A 14,747-nucleotide genomic window follows, 5' to 3' on the forward strand; every position below is an offset into this window, starting at 1 on the left:
GAAAAAAACAAATCAGGCAAAGGGTCATCTTTTTTTTTTTTTTTTTTTTTTTTTTTTTGCCAGTCCTGGGCTTGAGCTCAGGGCCTGAGCACTGTCCTTGGACTTTCTCAAGGCTAGATCTCTACCACTTGAGCTTCAGCACCACTTCTGACTTTTTTCTATGTATGTGGTACCAAGGAATAGAACCCGGGTCTTCATGCATGCTAGGCAAGCACTCTACCACTAGGCCAAACTCCCGACCCCAAAGGGTCATCTTAATACAGTTAGACTTCCTGACTCTCCATCAAGCTCCCCCTTAGAGAGTTTTGGAGGGTGGAAAAAGTTGAAAACAATAACATGGGAAAATGGGAGAGGGATGAGGAAGTAGCAGACTGTGAGGAAAGCCTTGTGCAAATTTCAGTCCTGCTAGCTGGGTGGGAAGCGTACACAAAGGCAATGCTAGACCAGAATGACCTAGCTATTAACTAGATATAATTGCCAAGTTCATCTGCAAAATATCTGCTGGGACTTTGTTCAAAGCAGAGTCCACAGTGTCAAGAGTCCAAGTAGGTAGGCTACCACAGAAGATAAAAAAAAAAAAAGGCAGCAGTTGATGTTCAAGTAGCCCAGATTTTCTTGTCTAGTAAGGGCAAGTATGACATCCAAAAGAAAAGAAACAATCCTGCTTGCACTAGGAAGAAATTTAACTTACCCAGAGCTGGAAGAAGGAAGAGGGAAAGAGGAAATCAACACAACACGCATTTAAAAATATAAAATTTATTTATATTTATGGTAAGCTAGTTCACATTTTGTACATGGGTTACCACAAGAGATAGATATAATACTCAAGAGTTTACAGTGGTATCATATTGCTATCACATGTGTTTATGCTAGCTGAATAGGGGAATGCTTATATCCCTCTTTCAAAAATTTAAGGCTCAGTTTCCAAAAGGTAATTATACCACTTATTTTTCTGCTTAAGTAACTGGGAAAGTTCAGGAATAAACCAAGCAGGTTGAGGGGTAAGGTATAGTACATTCACACACTTTCATTCATTTATACCAAAGATATTAAGTACGATTTTGATTGTGTGTGTGTGTGTGTATGTGTGTGTGTGTAGATACTAAACTTTGAACTCAGATCCTAGGCCCTGTCCCTTAGCTTTTTCCACGTACGCTGACACTCTACCACTTGAGGCACAGCTCAATTTTTAGCTTTTTGGTGGTTAGTTCAGGATAAGAATCTTATAGACTTTCCTACCTGAACTGGCAGGATCCTGATCTCAGATCTGAGGTCCTCAGGTCTAAGCCTCCTAAGGAGCTAGGATTACAGGCATAAGCCACTGACATGTGACTTTCAATAAGTTTTATTTTTTAAATAGGCTCCTTTCTATTTTGAAATGTTTGGCTACAAAAGCAAGTAAATCAATAGACAGGAAGGAATCCCTAACATACACTCAAGAAAAAACTAAGCTCAGTATCACTGAAGCTGCTGAAATGTGTTGTAAGTTGCACATAAATAAACACACACGCATATGCACACATCCATGTGCGTACACACACACACACACACACACACACACACACACACACACATTCACTTCCATGTAATTTTCTTTGGAGAGGCTTAACAAATAGTATTTCTCTTCTAATCCACTAGCAGAAAATACTTTATATTTCCTTTCCACTTTCTGATCTGGCGGTACCCAAGTTGTCTTCATCCTTCATGACAACCTTACGTTTTCCTTTTCAACCTTCTAGCAGAATGTTACCATAATGCTGACCCCACACTGACACAGGATGCCAACATTAGGTGCTGAGAAGGAGAGTTAAAAAGACAGAAACCAGGCTCTATTAGGAGAATGACCCTGTCAACATGCCCCAGTCACACTGGAAAAGTATTTTTCCCCCATGCAAATATTTCAATCAATCACTAATGACCCCATCAAACAAGGCAGACTCAGTTCGAGCTTAGAAAACTACCTTGCAATGTATGGGGCTAGTGCTCTATCAACAAAAGCCAAAAAGGGCACCTGGAAGGTCTGCCTCTGGCACAAAGAGGTAGAAACAATCATCATACAGATTAATAATAAACAATAATATAAAGCAAAATCCTGGGATAGGGGATACTCTTCCGTTTCTGCAGGCTAGCTCTGGAAAGCCACGTTTATCTACAGGGGATGCCCATCCGATTCTGAATTGAGACATCCATTGCCCACAATCATCTTGCTGTAATTCTTCTGCTGCTCTTCCTTAAAGGTGTCTTTCACCTTTGCCCTCTTCAGCCCTCCATCCCTGGAAATGGAAAGGTAGTAAGTATAGTGATGGATAATCGCAGATTAATTAGCCAGGGAAAACTCAAAGCCGAGAAAGACAGAACTTAACCTCCACACAGGACATCTGCCTGAGGCCAAGGCAATGTTCAGGCTTCACGAGTCAAACCTATCTACGAATCCTAAGCTTGAAAATGAACCACAGACTACAATTATCCAGGGAACAGTATGGACAGTTCCCATGAGATATACCTATACCTCATGGGCCAAGAGCAGTAGCTATAGGCCTGTAATTTCAGTTACTTTGAATGGGAAGAAATAGTAGGAATTGAGGTTTATAGTACAAGTTCAGCATGATCAAAGTTATTGGGACTCCATATAAACTAAAAAACAAAAAAACCTGGATGTGGTGGCATATGCCTATTATCCCAGCTATTTGATATTTGGGAAGTATAAACATGGAGCCTTGCCAAACACCCTATTCAAAAAACCAAAAACTTGAGAGGGAAGGAGAGGGCTGCAAATGTAGCTTAGAGGTAGAGTGCTTGCCTAGCATGCTTGAAGCCCTGGGTTCCATTCCTCAGTACCATATAAACAGAAAAGGCCAGAAGTGGCGCTGTGGCTCCACTGGACAGTGCCCAGGCCCAGAGTTCAAGCCCCAATACTGGCCAAAAAAACAAAAAGGAGGGAGAGATAAAGAAAAGCTTACTTGTAGAAAGAAGAAATGTAAAACTGAAATCAGAAACTCCGTAAAAAGGATGTAACAGTAGCTTTAGTAAAAATTAGAGAAATAGAGTCAGGAGTTTGGCCTAATGGTAGAGTGCTTGCCCAGCATGACCGAAGCCCTGGGTTCGGTACCTCAGTGCCACATACACAGAAAAAGCCAGAAGTGATGCTGTAGCTCCAGTAGTAGAGCTCTAGTCTTGAGAAAGCCCAAGGACAGTGCTCAGGCCCTGAGTTTAAGCCCCAGGACTGGCAAAAAAAAGAAAAAGAAAAAGAGATAAAGAGAGAAGGATAGAATTAGAAAGCATAATTGTTCTCATCAAACTTGAGAGAGAGAGAGAGAGAGAGAGAGAGAGAGAGAGAGAGAGAGAGAGAGAGAGAGCGCAGAAAGGAGGAGGGAAGGGAAGAGAGAGAGGGAAAGAAGGGAGGGAGGGAGGGAGGGAAGGAGGGAGAGAATAAGGGGAACTAAGGAAGGAGAGATAGGGAAGAAGAGGTAGGGAAGGATGGGGGTAGATAGAGAGGGAAGGAGGGAAAAGAAAGAGAAAGCAAGGGAGGTATTGGCCTCCAAAATCATAAGCAAATTTCTGTGACCCTGGAACTGGCAGCCTACCCTGACTCATGCACTCAGCTGCATTTAATAAGCCTCCCAGCTAAAACAACAAAAATAAACAGTGCTTGTAAAATAATCTTTCTTACCAGGGAAGTTCAGTCAATCCTCCTTGCACAGCAATAGCAGACTTAACCCTGTTAGCAAATTGGACAGCATCTTCTCCTTCCTGATTAAAAAGAAAGAAAGTTGTATATCGTGGGTATTTAACTGATAGTTTAAAATATCTTATATCCAAACCATCTATAATTGTTTTAAAATCTATGATTTATATTCTGACTCAAAAATCTTTATTTACAATCAGAGCAACTATCATCGGTTAGATCAAGAGAAACAGTACTGTGTTATTCTGTGTACAACTTTAATTCTTTGTTAGTCTTAGCCAAAATGAAGTATTTGATAATGTGTAGGTTCAATATTCCAACAGTAAAATTATTATGGAAAAGAGCCTCTGAATATAAAATGGCCTGATGTGGAGAAGATTCAGTATGTTATTAAGAAACAAATCAGCTGTAAGCTGGGTACTAGTGTCTCACACCTGTACTTCTAGCTACTCAGGAGGCTGAGATCTAAGGATCATGGTTGGAAAAAGGCCAGGCAGAAATGGCTATGAAATTCTTATCTCGAATTAGCCAGCAAAAAGATGCTTCAGTAGAGATAGGGCCCAAATGGTAGAGTGCCAGCCTTCAGCAAATAAGGAGGTCCTGAGTTCAAGCCCCAGAAGACACACACACACACACACACACACACACACACACACACACACACACACACAAAACATCAGCAAAAATCCATCTATGAAAAAAATTGAATAAGAAAACTTGTTGAAGGGGAGAGGAGGGTAATAGACAAGGTGGGATTGGTTGGAATATATTATAAATGTGTGAGATAAAACAATGAAATCCCTCTGTACAACTCATTTTAAAAATGCAAAGAAAGAAAAAGAAATCATTTACTGAAACAGCAGAAAGATAGGATGGAAAATGGAGACACCCAGATTTCAAGTCAAGGGTCCTTGATTTGATCTGTTTTAACAAAGTAGCACAGAGGGGAGGTTGCGAAGGAGTACCTCTTTGGTCATGGGGGGAAGGTACCACACATCACAGACGATGGCCCAGCTAGTCATTATACGAAGCAAGTAGCTCACCATGTTGTATTTACTACTGTTCCAAAAAGCATCCCCAAACTGAGGGTTATACTGGAAAAAGAAAAGAGAAAGGAATACATCCCAGTTATAGACTAAGTGGTAGCTTCTGTGACCCATGTCAAAGTTACTTTTTTTTAAATGTTTCAAATGGTTATTATTAGAGATGATGGACAGTTGCATAAGTTACCTAAGGGTATGGGTACGTAAGTCAGGTAGTGAATTTCACCCCTTCCCTTCCTCTCTCATGTCCATGTTTTTAGGGTGGTAAATTAAGTAGCTCCACTAGACCCCAAGAGAAGTCACTTCCCTTGACAGAAATGACTATAGCAAGTGAACGAGGCAAGCTAGCTCCACTGAGTAGAGCTAACAACTCTTCTAAGTAGAGTGCTAAAATAAGTGTTTATTTATATGACCATTAAATATTCATCTCCATACATCACTGGAAGGTCAATGGAAGTGGAGACAGTGTCTGTCTATCACCATGTCCTTAGTATTTAACATTGCCCCTGGTACATTATGACCCAGTATGTATCTATAGACATCGGGGAAAAAAAGAATGGAACAAAATGTTATAGAGATTTTGAAGCTAATCCAAGCAGAAAAGGCAAGTACTCCTTTCTCTTGAAATTAGATTCACAATTATAACAGAGTGAAGCTGCCAGCCCAATACTGCTTTTCATGATTCCCCAATCTCTTTTACCTTCATTGCCACTGGATATATGGTCCCGCCAATTTCAAAACTGCCCTTTTTGAACATCATCACAGAAGTATTATTGATGCAGGTTCCTGCCAAGGAGGGGTCATTTTGCAAACCATTAAAAAGTAAAATACTTTTATAATCCCATAGAGGTAAGGATGTTTTATTTTATCTATTTTTATTATCTTTAGTTGCTGTATAAAGGAGCTGTAAGTCAACGTAGTAACAAACTTTCACTTTATCATTAAATTAACTGTCATGGACAGGCTAAGTGCCAGAGCCCCACACTTGTAAATCCTAGCTACTCAAGAGACTAAGGAGAAAAAAAAAAAGCTGAGATCTGAGGATCATGGTTCAAAGATACTCTGAGGAGAAAAGCCCTTGAGACTCATATCCAGCTAACCACCAAAAAACATAAAATGGAGCTGTGGCTCAAATGGTAGAGCACTTGAGCAGAGAAAGCTCAGGGACAGCACCCAGGCCTGGCATACAATTAAAGTAAAACTCATAGACAATGCCTTTCTAATATCATTGCTCCAAAATGATATTTAGAAATGAAAAAGATGCTGGGCACTGGTGGTTCACAGTCTCAGATCTGAGGATTTGGGTTCCAGGCCAGCTTGAGCGGGAAAATGCATGAGACTCTTATCTCTAATAAACTACAAAAAAAAAAAAAAAATTGGAAGTGGGGCTGTGGATCAAGTGGTAGAACTCTAGCCTTAGCAAAAGAGCTCAGGGATAGCATTCAGACTCCGAGTTCACGCCCCACGATTGGCACAAAGAAAAGAACAAAAAATGGGGCTGGGAGTTTGGCCTAGTGGCAGAGTGCTTGCCTAGCATGCACAAAGACCTGGGTTCGATTCCTCGGTACCACATACATAGAAAAAAAGCCATAAGCACTACTGAGGCTCAAGTGGTAGAGCTCTAGCCTTGAGAAAGTCCAAGGACAATGCTCAGGCCCTGAGCTCAAGCCCAGGACTGGCAAAAAAAAAAAAAAGAACAAAAAAATAGGAAAGGGAAGGGAAGAAAGGGAGGGAGGGAAGGAGAGAGGGAGGATTATCTCGTGCCTTCCACCAAATCTTCGTGGAGAGGAGGGAATAGCTCAAGCAAACATCTCATAACAGGGACCTACCTACTGCTATAGGACAGCAGAAGCCCTGGGTTAAGAATGCCAGTTCTAGACCAACTGTATTCCTCATTCTTCTGATGTTTTTTGTGTTATATATTATAGTCTGGTCCCCAGCTTCCACTCTTACCTTCAGGAAAGATTAATATGGGTAACTTTCTTTTATCAGCAACATGTTCTTTTAATCTGTGAAGAAAAATAAGGAATTACAAGTCTACCTTTAAAAAGAATGAGATGGGGGGCCTGGAGTTTGGTCTAGTGGTAGAGTGCTTGCCCAGCCTGCACGAAGATCCAGGTTCAATTCCTCAGTACCACATACATAATAAAAAGCCGGAAGTGGTGCTGAGGCTCAAGTGGTAGAGCTCCAGCTTTGAGAAAGTCCAAAGACAGTGCTCACGCCCTGAGTTCAAGGCCCAGGACTGTCGCAGTACAGGTGGCTCACACCTGTAATTCTAGCTACTTGAGAGACTGAAATGTGAAGATCATGGTTTAAAACCAGCCTGGGTAGGAAACTCTATGAGTCTTATTTCCAAATCAACCACTAAACTAACTGGAAATGGGGCTGGAGCTCAAGTGGTACAGCATTAGCCTTGAGCATAAAAGCTCAGGGATAACACTCTGGCACTGAGTTCAAACCCCAATATCAAAACAACAACAACAAAAATAGAGTGTATGGAGACCTGGTGCCTATAATCCTAGCTACTCGGGCTGCTGAGATGTGAAGAACCATGGATCAAAGCCAGTCCACACCAATATAATTCATGAGACTCTAATGTCAAAATAACCAGCAAAAAGCTAGCCAGGGCTCATGTGGTAGAGTACCAACCAAGTAAATAAAAATGATCCCTCTATATATCACCCTAACAATAAAATACAATAAGTAAAAAAGAACAATGGGAAAGTATGGCTTTGCATTCAAATTTTCACACACACACACACACACACACACACACACACACAAAGTATAAGGAAGTCTGTACTACTTCATCTTTCTAATTGTAAATTAAATGATTTTCAGTGTGAATTTTTGGGGAGGAGACTAGAAACACTGGGCACTAAACTTAGGATTTCATTCTTCTGAAGGAAATGTTCTATCATTTTATATCACACACATATCCTGTCTGTGTCTAGTCTTTAAGAAAGACCCAGGAGTTTGGAGTGTGGCTTAGTGGTAAAGTGCTTGCCTAACATGCCTGAACCCTGAGTTCAATTCTTCAGTACCACATACCCAGAAAAAAGGCAGTTCAAGTGATAGAGAACTAGCATTGAACACAGAGAAGCTCAGAAACAGAGCCCGGGCCCTGAGTTCAAGTCTCAGAACAAGTGAAAAAAAAAAAAAGATGGGAGACAATTGTGTACCTGTCCATTGTTTTTCCTTGTCTGACAAATGGGAACACTGGCCCTATCTGGACCTCTCTGCACATTAACCATTAAGTAGACTTCCCAGACAAGCCATTCTGACCTTCCTTGGGAAATAACACCATCAGCCAGGCATGGTAGTACATGTCTATAATCAAAGGCTGCTGCAGTAAGACCTCAAACCCAAGGCCTCAAGAAAAATAAAGAAAAAAGAAAGAAAACTTCATAAAGTTGAGAAAGACTCACAATTCTTCAGACTTAGGTTCTGTCCACCTTGTTATCTGCCCCAAATTCTCAACTCTGCCTACCAGTGTGGTAAAGGGCTGAGAGAAAGAGAGCAGTTGTCACAGCGTCCCTTTGATAGGTTTTCTCTTTAAAGTTGAAGCTGATTTCAACAAGGATTTTTCATTGAAGAGCACAGACCCACTTCACAGTTATAGAAGCAATGATCACAAGACTTTAGGAAAAAAAACAAAAACAACAACAACAACCAACTTGTCCGAGCAGAAGTTCTAGGTAGGCCATCTCTACACTAAGCCCCACAGGTTCCTTGTCCTCCCTTCCGTAGTTTAGAGAAGAGTCTCCCACTACGTGAAAGGCTTGGTTGTGCTCCTATGGCATTCACCCTGCAGGAGGCAGTGGAACCTTTAGGAGGTAGAACTGGAGGAAGAAAGTTAGGCCACACAGGGCATGACACTGAAAAAAAAATAGCAGGTCAAGGATGTCTCTGTTTGTTCCTGGCAATGCTTCCTGGCTGTCAGGAGGTGAACAGTGTTCTCGGCTATGCAATTGTGCCATCATGTGCTGTACCACAACATGCTCATAACATGAGGTCACAAGGTCGTGGACAGCACTATCTGACACCGCGAGCTCAGATCAACCTCTTCCCTTATTCAGTTGATGGACTCACGTGTTTATTCACAGTGCTGGCAAGCATTATTAGATCTGCTGGGTTTGAGTAATAAGGGTCATTCAGCAAATAATCAAATATGGATCCCCCAAATACTACCAATTAGTTAGCCTTCAGGCTGACAACCAAAGCACTTCCTAAGTCACAGCAAGATACACATGCGCTGTGCATTTCTTCATATCTCCCACTAACACTACGTGCAGGTTTCCTTTTCATTGTTAATTCCAGCCAGGTGACTCAGCAGAATAATCTAGCTATAAACAGACCTCCACATGATTTCGTAAGGATATTCTGACCTCTCTGTCAGAGGAATAAATGATCAAAGAATATTGGTTCATTTCACTGCTTACCTCTTAGTAACCAGGTGTCGATCCTTCATTTCTGAGCGCTCAAACCAGACATGTGGACAGGCTTTGACCATCGCTCTCTGAATCATTCCCATCAACCCACCATGAACCTGGCCAACCTAGGAAAAAAAAGGGAAAAGGCACAGTTATTCAAAGAAAGCTTTTTTCCCCTTCAAAGTACCAATAAATTCCTATTCCTCCCTCAAAGATAAGATTGGCTTCCTTCTGCTAATACAATTAAGTTTGATCAAAGGACTTGAAAGGCCAGACAGAAACAGAACGTACTTTCTTTTTTTAACCAGTCCTGGGCCTTGAACTCAGGGCCTGAGCACTGTCCTTGGGCTTTCTCAAGGTTAGCACTCTACCACTTGAGCCATAGCACCAATTCTGGCTTTTTCTCTATATGTGGTACCAAGGAATTGAACCCAGGTCTTTGCACATGCTAGGCAAGCACTGTACCACTAGGCCAAGCTCCCTGCCCCAGAAAGTACTTTTTAATTGGTAGTATCATGAATTTTAAGTTAGATTACATTAGTAGCTATCCTCTCTAGCTTTAAAAATTAGATGGCTCACACCTGTAATCCTAGCTACTCAGGAGGCTGAGTGTTGAGGATCATGGCTCAAATCTGGACATGAAAGTCCAGAAGACTCTTATCTCCAGTTAACCACAAGAAAACTGGAAGTGGTTCTGTGGCTCAAGTGGTGGAGTGCTAGTCTTAACCACAGATAGGCTCAGGGCTAGAGCCCAGACCTGAGTTCAATCCCCAGGACTGGCACAAAAAGAAAAAGGAAAAAAATAGATATACTATCAATACCCATCAAAATTGCTTAGAATATGTGTTGGAGATGTAACAATGAAATCCCTTTTCTCAAAAAACTAATGTAAGACAGGGCTAGGAGTTTGGCCTAGTGGTAGAGTGCTTGCCTAGCATACACAAAGACCTAGGTTTGATTTCTTAGTGCCACATACATGGACAAAGCTGGAAGTGGTGCTATGGCTCAAGTGGTAGAGCTTGAGAAAGCCCAAGGGTAGTGCTCAGGCCCTTAGTTCAAGCCCAAGGACTGGCAAAAAAAAAAAAACAACTAATATAAAACAAAGAAGGGAGAGAGGAAAGAGATGTAGGGAAGGAAAGAAGGAAGGAGGGGAGGGGAGGAAAAGGAATAAAGAGGGAAGAAAAAAGGAATGAAAGGAAAGGAGGGACGGAGGGAAAAGAAAATCAAGAAATTGCTCAGGATTAAGAAATGCAAATTAAAACTATAGTGAAATACCATTTCATACCCATGGACTGCTATGGGTTTCACATCTTGCTGATATACTCCAATGCAAGGCTATGGAACCAGGATCACTCACCTTTCACTTGAGGGAAGCAGAGAAGAAGGTAGGCAACACCCTCGAGATTACACATTTATTTAGTATGCTTTTCAGTAATTCAAAAGTCTATCCTGAAGACTTTAACAAAGTGAAAGCATAGGCACAATGCTACTAGTTATAGGGACTATTGGAAGGGAGGATGGGGGAAGAGAGAGAGAAGATAGAAGGTAAATAATTTTGAAATATAGTACAATTATGTCTGAAGACAGCACAGGGAATCTCAGTGAAAGCTGTTTATCTATAGAAGATTGGAGGGCAGGAAGAGAGAAAAGCAATACAGAGAGCCACTAAAATATAATACATGCTGAGACCCTCTTGGTATAATTAATATACACACACAGAAAAAAAAGTGAATGACTGGAAACTAAATCAGGCTGGAGGGGAGGGGCACCAGCAAGAGGAGGCAGGGCTAAAGAAGGTGACTGAGGGCAAACGTAGTCAAAGTAGTTGATTTGTATGTACAAAAATAGAACAATGACGCCTGTTAAATTGTTTTAAGGATTGGGGGAGGGAGCAAGAGGTTCAAGAGAGGGTTCCAAGGGCTAAAATTGATCAGGATTAAATGTATACATTTGAATAAATGTCACAATGAAACCCCACTTGGGCAACTAATGCAAAACAATAAAAATGAGTTTAGCCAGGTGCTGGTACCTCATGTGTATAATCCTAACTACTCAAAAGATTGAGACCAAGGCAAGAGAGTCCACAAAATTCTATGTCCAGGGTCCAGGTGTTTGGCCTACTAGTAGAGTGCTTACCTAGCAGGCACAAAGCCCTGGGTTCAATTCCTGGGTACCACACACTCAGAAAAAGCCAGAAGTTGTGCTGTGGCTCAAGTGGTATACTGTTAGCCTTGAGAAAGCCCAAGGACAGTGCCCAGGCTCTGAGTTCAAGCCCCAGGTTGGCAAAAAAGAGGGGTCACTTCCATTTAACATGTCAATCTATGTGTACAATACCTCTTGATCAGTCACATCCATTATTTCCACTGTCCAACCACTCCTCTCTTCAAGCTTCCTAGTTCAGTTTCCGTGTGTACATTGAGTATATGGTTGCATTTTCGCCAAATTCTGTGCACATATATTTTTATGTCTGTAACTGTACACAGTGTTCAATATTTTGTTTTGAGGGGTTGGGGGTGTGGCCTACTGGTAGAAGTGCACAAAGCCCTGGGTTCAATTCCTCAGTACCACATACACAGAAAAAGCCAGAAGTGGTACTGTGGCTCAAGTGATAGAGCACTAGTCTTGAGAAAGTCCAAGGACAGTGCTCAGGCCCTGAGTTCAAGCCCCAGGACTGGCAAAAAAATTCTATGTCCGGGGCCGGGAGTTTGGCCTAGTGGTTAAAGTGCTTGCCTAGCATGCACGAAGACCCAGGTTCGATTCCTTGGTACCACATACATAGAAAAAAGCCAGAAGTGGTGCTGAGGCTCAAGTGGTAGAGCTCTAGCCTTGAGAAAGTCCAAGGACAGTGCTCAGGCCCTGAGCTGAAGCCCAGGACTGGCAAAAAAAAAATTCTATGTCCAATTAATCAGCAAAAAAGCTGGATAGGAGATGAGGTTCAAGTGGTAGAGCACTAGGAATGAGCAAAAATGCTGACTGAAAGAATGTGAGGCACAGAGTTCAAACCCCTTTGGTGCCAGTCAAAGGAACTAAGGAAGGAAGGAAGGAGGAGAAGGATGGAGGAAGGGAGGAGGAAGGAAAAGAGATACAGATTAAAATTTTTAATATAAATATTAAAAAATAAACATATTGGGGCCGGGAGTGTAGCCTAGTGGTAGAGTGCTTGCCTAGCATACACAAAACCCTGGGCTCAATTCCTGGGAACCACATACACAGAAAAATCCTGAAGTGGGGCTGTGGCTCAAATAGTAGAGTGCCAGCCTTGAGAAAGCACAGATACAATTCCCAGGTCCTGAGTTCAAGCCCCAGGACTGGCAAAAAATTAAAACTATAAAAAATAAATAAACACATTAAAATACAACAATTTTTAACACATAGCAATGCAGAAAGAGGAAATAAAGCTAATCACCAGAGGTTATATAAGTGAAGTAAAATCTAACACCAAGAGACTATGGAAAAATCCCCAGACACCCCTCCTGTCATTCTAGCTCAGGACACATTTAATGCTGGTCAGGAAAGGAGATCTTCCAGAATGGTCTACCTGACACAGGGAAGATAAATACAAGAAACCTTGATTATTATGTAAGAGCAAAAGAAGATCAAATATTGGAGAAATGCTGGAATATGCTTCCTTCCTCATGAAAGGCATTTCAGGGTTTAGTTAATGTTTTTTTGTTTTGTTTTGATTTGGTTTGGTTTTTGCTTGTTGTTTTTGCTGGCCCTGGGCCTGAACTCTGTCCTTGAGCTTTTTTCACTCAATGTGAGTGCTCTACCACTTGAGCCACAGCACCACTTCTGGATTTTTGGGTAGTTTATTGGCGATAAGAGTCTCATCACATTCTCTCCTCCCCAGCTGGCTTAGAACCAGGATCCTCATATCTTTTCTTTTCCTTTTTTGAGGCTGTGGACAGTATCTTAGAAACATAGTACAGTACCAATATTGTCCTTTCTTTTTTTTTTTTTTTTTTGCCAGTCCTGGGCTTGAGCTTAGGGCCTGAGCACTGTCCTTGGACTTTCTCAAGGCTAGAGCTCCACCACTTGAGCCTCAGCACCACTTCTGGCTTTTTTCTATGTATGTGGTACCGAGGAATCGAACCTGGGTCTTCATGCATGCTAGGCAAGCACTTTAACCAGTAGGCCAAACTCCCGGCCAATATTGTCCTTTCTTGCTAGATCATTATTGAAGAGAGACTTTGTTTTTAATTGCATGTACCTCCCTGAGGGGAGACAAATCTAATTGGCTGTCTGGGGAATCTGTACAGCTCTAAGGAGGAAGACTTTAATGTTACAAAGCATAATTAAACTTGGCAAGATTTTAATGTAAAATAGAACCAACTTTATATAAAGTCAATCAAGTCTACATTCAAGTAAGTTAATTTTTTTATTTTTTAATGAGCATAGATTAGTTGTACAGTGAGAAGCTTTCATTCCACCATAGCCATACAGGCATACAGTGTATTAACACCTGATCAAACTCAACTCTATCACACCCACACCCCCACAAATCTTAAAACAAACTCATTATTCTGCTTTCTTCCTTTCTTTCTTCCTTTCTTCCTTTCTTTCTTTCTTCCTTCCTTTCTTTCTTTCTTTCTTTCTTTCTTTCTTTCTTTCTTTCTTTCTTTCTTTCTTTCTGTGTGTGTATACTAAGCCTCACATTTTCATTTTTCATTCAAGGCTGGTACTCTACCACTTGAGTCACAGATTCCACTTCTGGCATTTTTGCTGGTTAATTTTTGCTGGTTAAGAGTGCCACATACTTTCCTTCCCTGGCTGGCTTTGAACAATAATCTTCAGATTTTAGCCTTCAGAGTAGCTAGGATTACAGGAGTGAGCCATCAATGTCTGGCTTTCTTTACTCTGTTTTCAAACATTCAGATAAAGTATTCCACCTACATTCATCCTCACTCACCCTCTCCATTAGTCTTACCCCTCCCTCTGGTACCCTGCAGATTCTGTTCCAGTAAGTTAATTTTTTTTAACTACCTTAACTCTCATGGGCTATCTTCTTTCTTTTTCTTGCACTGTTTTTCCTCAGGTAACATATGTCATCTAGTCCATATATGTACAATAGTATATCACAGCCAAATTTCTAATATGGAACTTCTAATTTGCCAAAATAACTTGAAATTTTGAGCAATCCCTAAAACATACAATAATGTGACATTATTGACGAGCTGAACTTACCATGGCATAACATCCATCCGTGGCCAAGATCAAAACATCTATGGGAGAAGTGTGGTTGGCCACACATATGCCTCCCTTCTGGGGCCTGTGCTGCCTGCAGGAAAAACAGACGCATGCTGACCATAGGACATGACCATCAACGAGTGGAGACTCACTATTTAACAAAGATAAGAATGGATTAAGGGCCGGGCCGGGAGTTTGGCCTAGTGGTTAAAGTGCTTGCCTAGCATGCATGAAGACCCGGGTTCAATTCCTCGGTACCACATACATAGAAAAAAGCCGGAAGTGGTGCTGAGGCTCAAGTGGTAGAGCTCTAGCCTTGAGAAAGTCCAAGGACAGTGCTCAGGCCCTGAGCTCAAGCCCAGGACTGGCCAAAAAAAAAAAAAAAAGAATGGATTAAGG

The 14,747-nt window shown here is 41.4% G+C and overlaps 1 protein-coding gene across 4 annotated transcripts in view; it reads right to left on the reverse strand.

Annotated features, from left to right (window-relative positions):
• Positions 1-1,555: 1,555 nt before the first annotated feature.
• Gpat3 (glycerol-3-phosphate acyltransferase 3) overlaps positions 1,556-14,747 on the reverse strand; it is a 63,359-nt gene continuing 50,167 nt past the window's right edge. For all 4 annotated transcript variants that reach the window (XM_090343287.1, XM_090343289.1, XM_090343288.1 and 1 more), the window contains 7 exons: positions 14,346-14,439; positions 9,171-9,286; positions 6,682-6,737; positions 5,429-5,514; positions 4,651-4,779; positions 3,671-3,750; positions 1,556-2,273 (listed from right to left, as the gene is read on the reverse strand). In XM_090343287.1, coding sequence (XP_090199413.1) covers positions 2,150-2,273; positions 3,671-3,750; positions 4,651-4,779; positions 5,429-5,514; positions 6,682-6,737; positions 9,171-9,286; positions 14,346-14,439 — 685 coding nt within the window. In that variant the 3' untranslated portion in view covers positions 1,556-2,149. The remainder of the gene's footprint in view (positions 2,274-3,670; positions 3,751-4,650; positions 4,780-5,428; positions 5,515-6,681; positions 6,738-9,170; positions 9,287-14,345; positions 14,440-14,747) is intronic.

This window comes from Megascapheus bottae, chromosome 13 (genome assembly GCF_031878675.1).
Source record: "Megascapheus bottae isolate mThoBot1 chromosome 13, mThoBot2.hap1, whole genome shotgun sequence".
Lineage (NCBI taxonomy): Eukaryota > Metazoa > Chordata > Mammalia > Rodentia > Geomyidae > Megascapheus > Megascapheus bottae.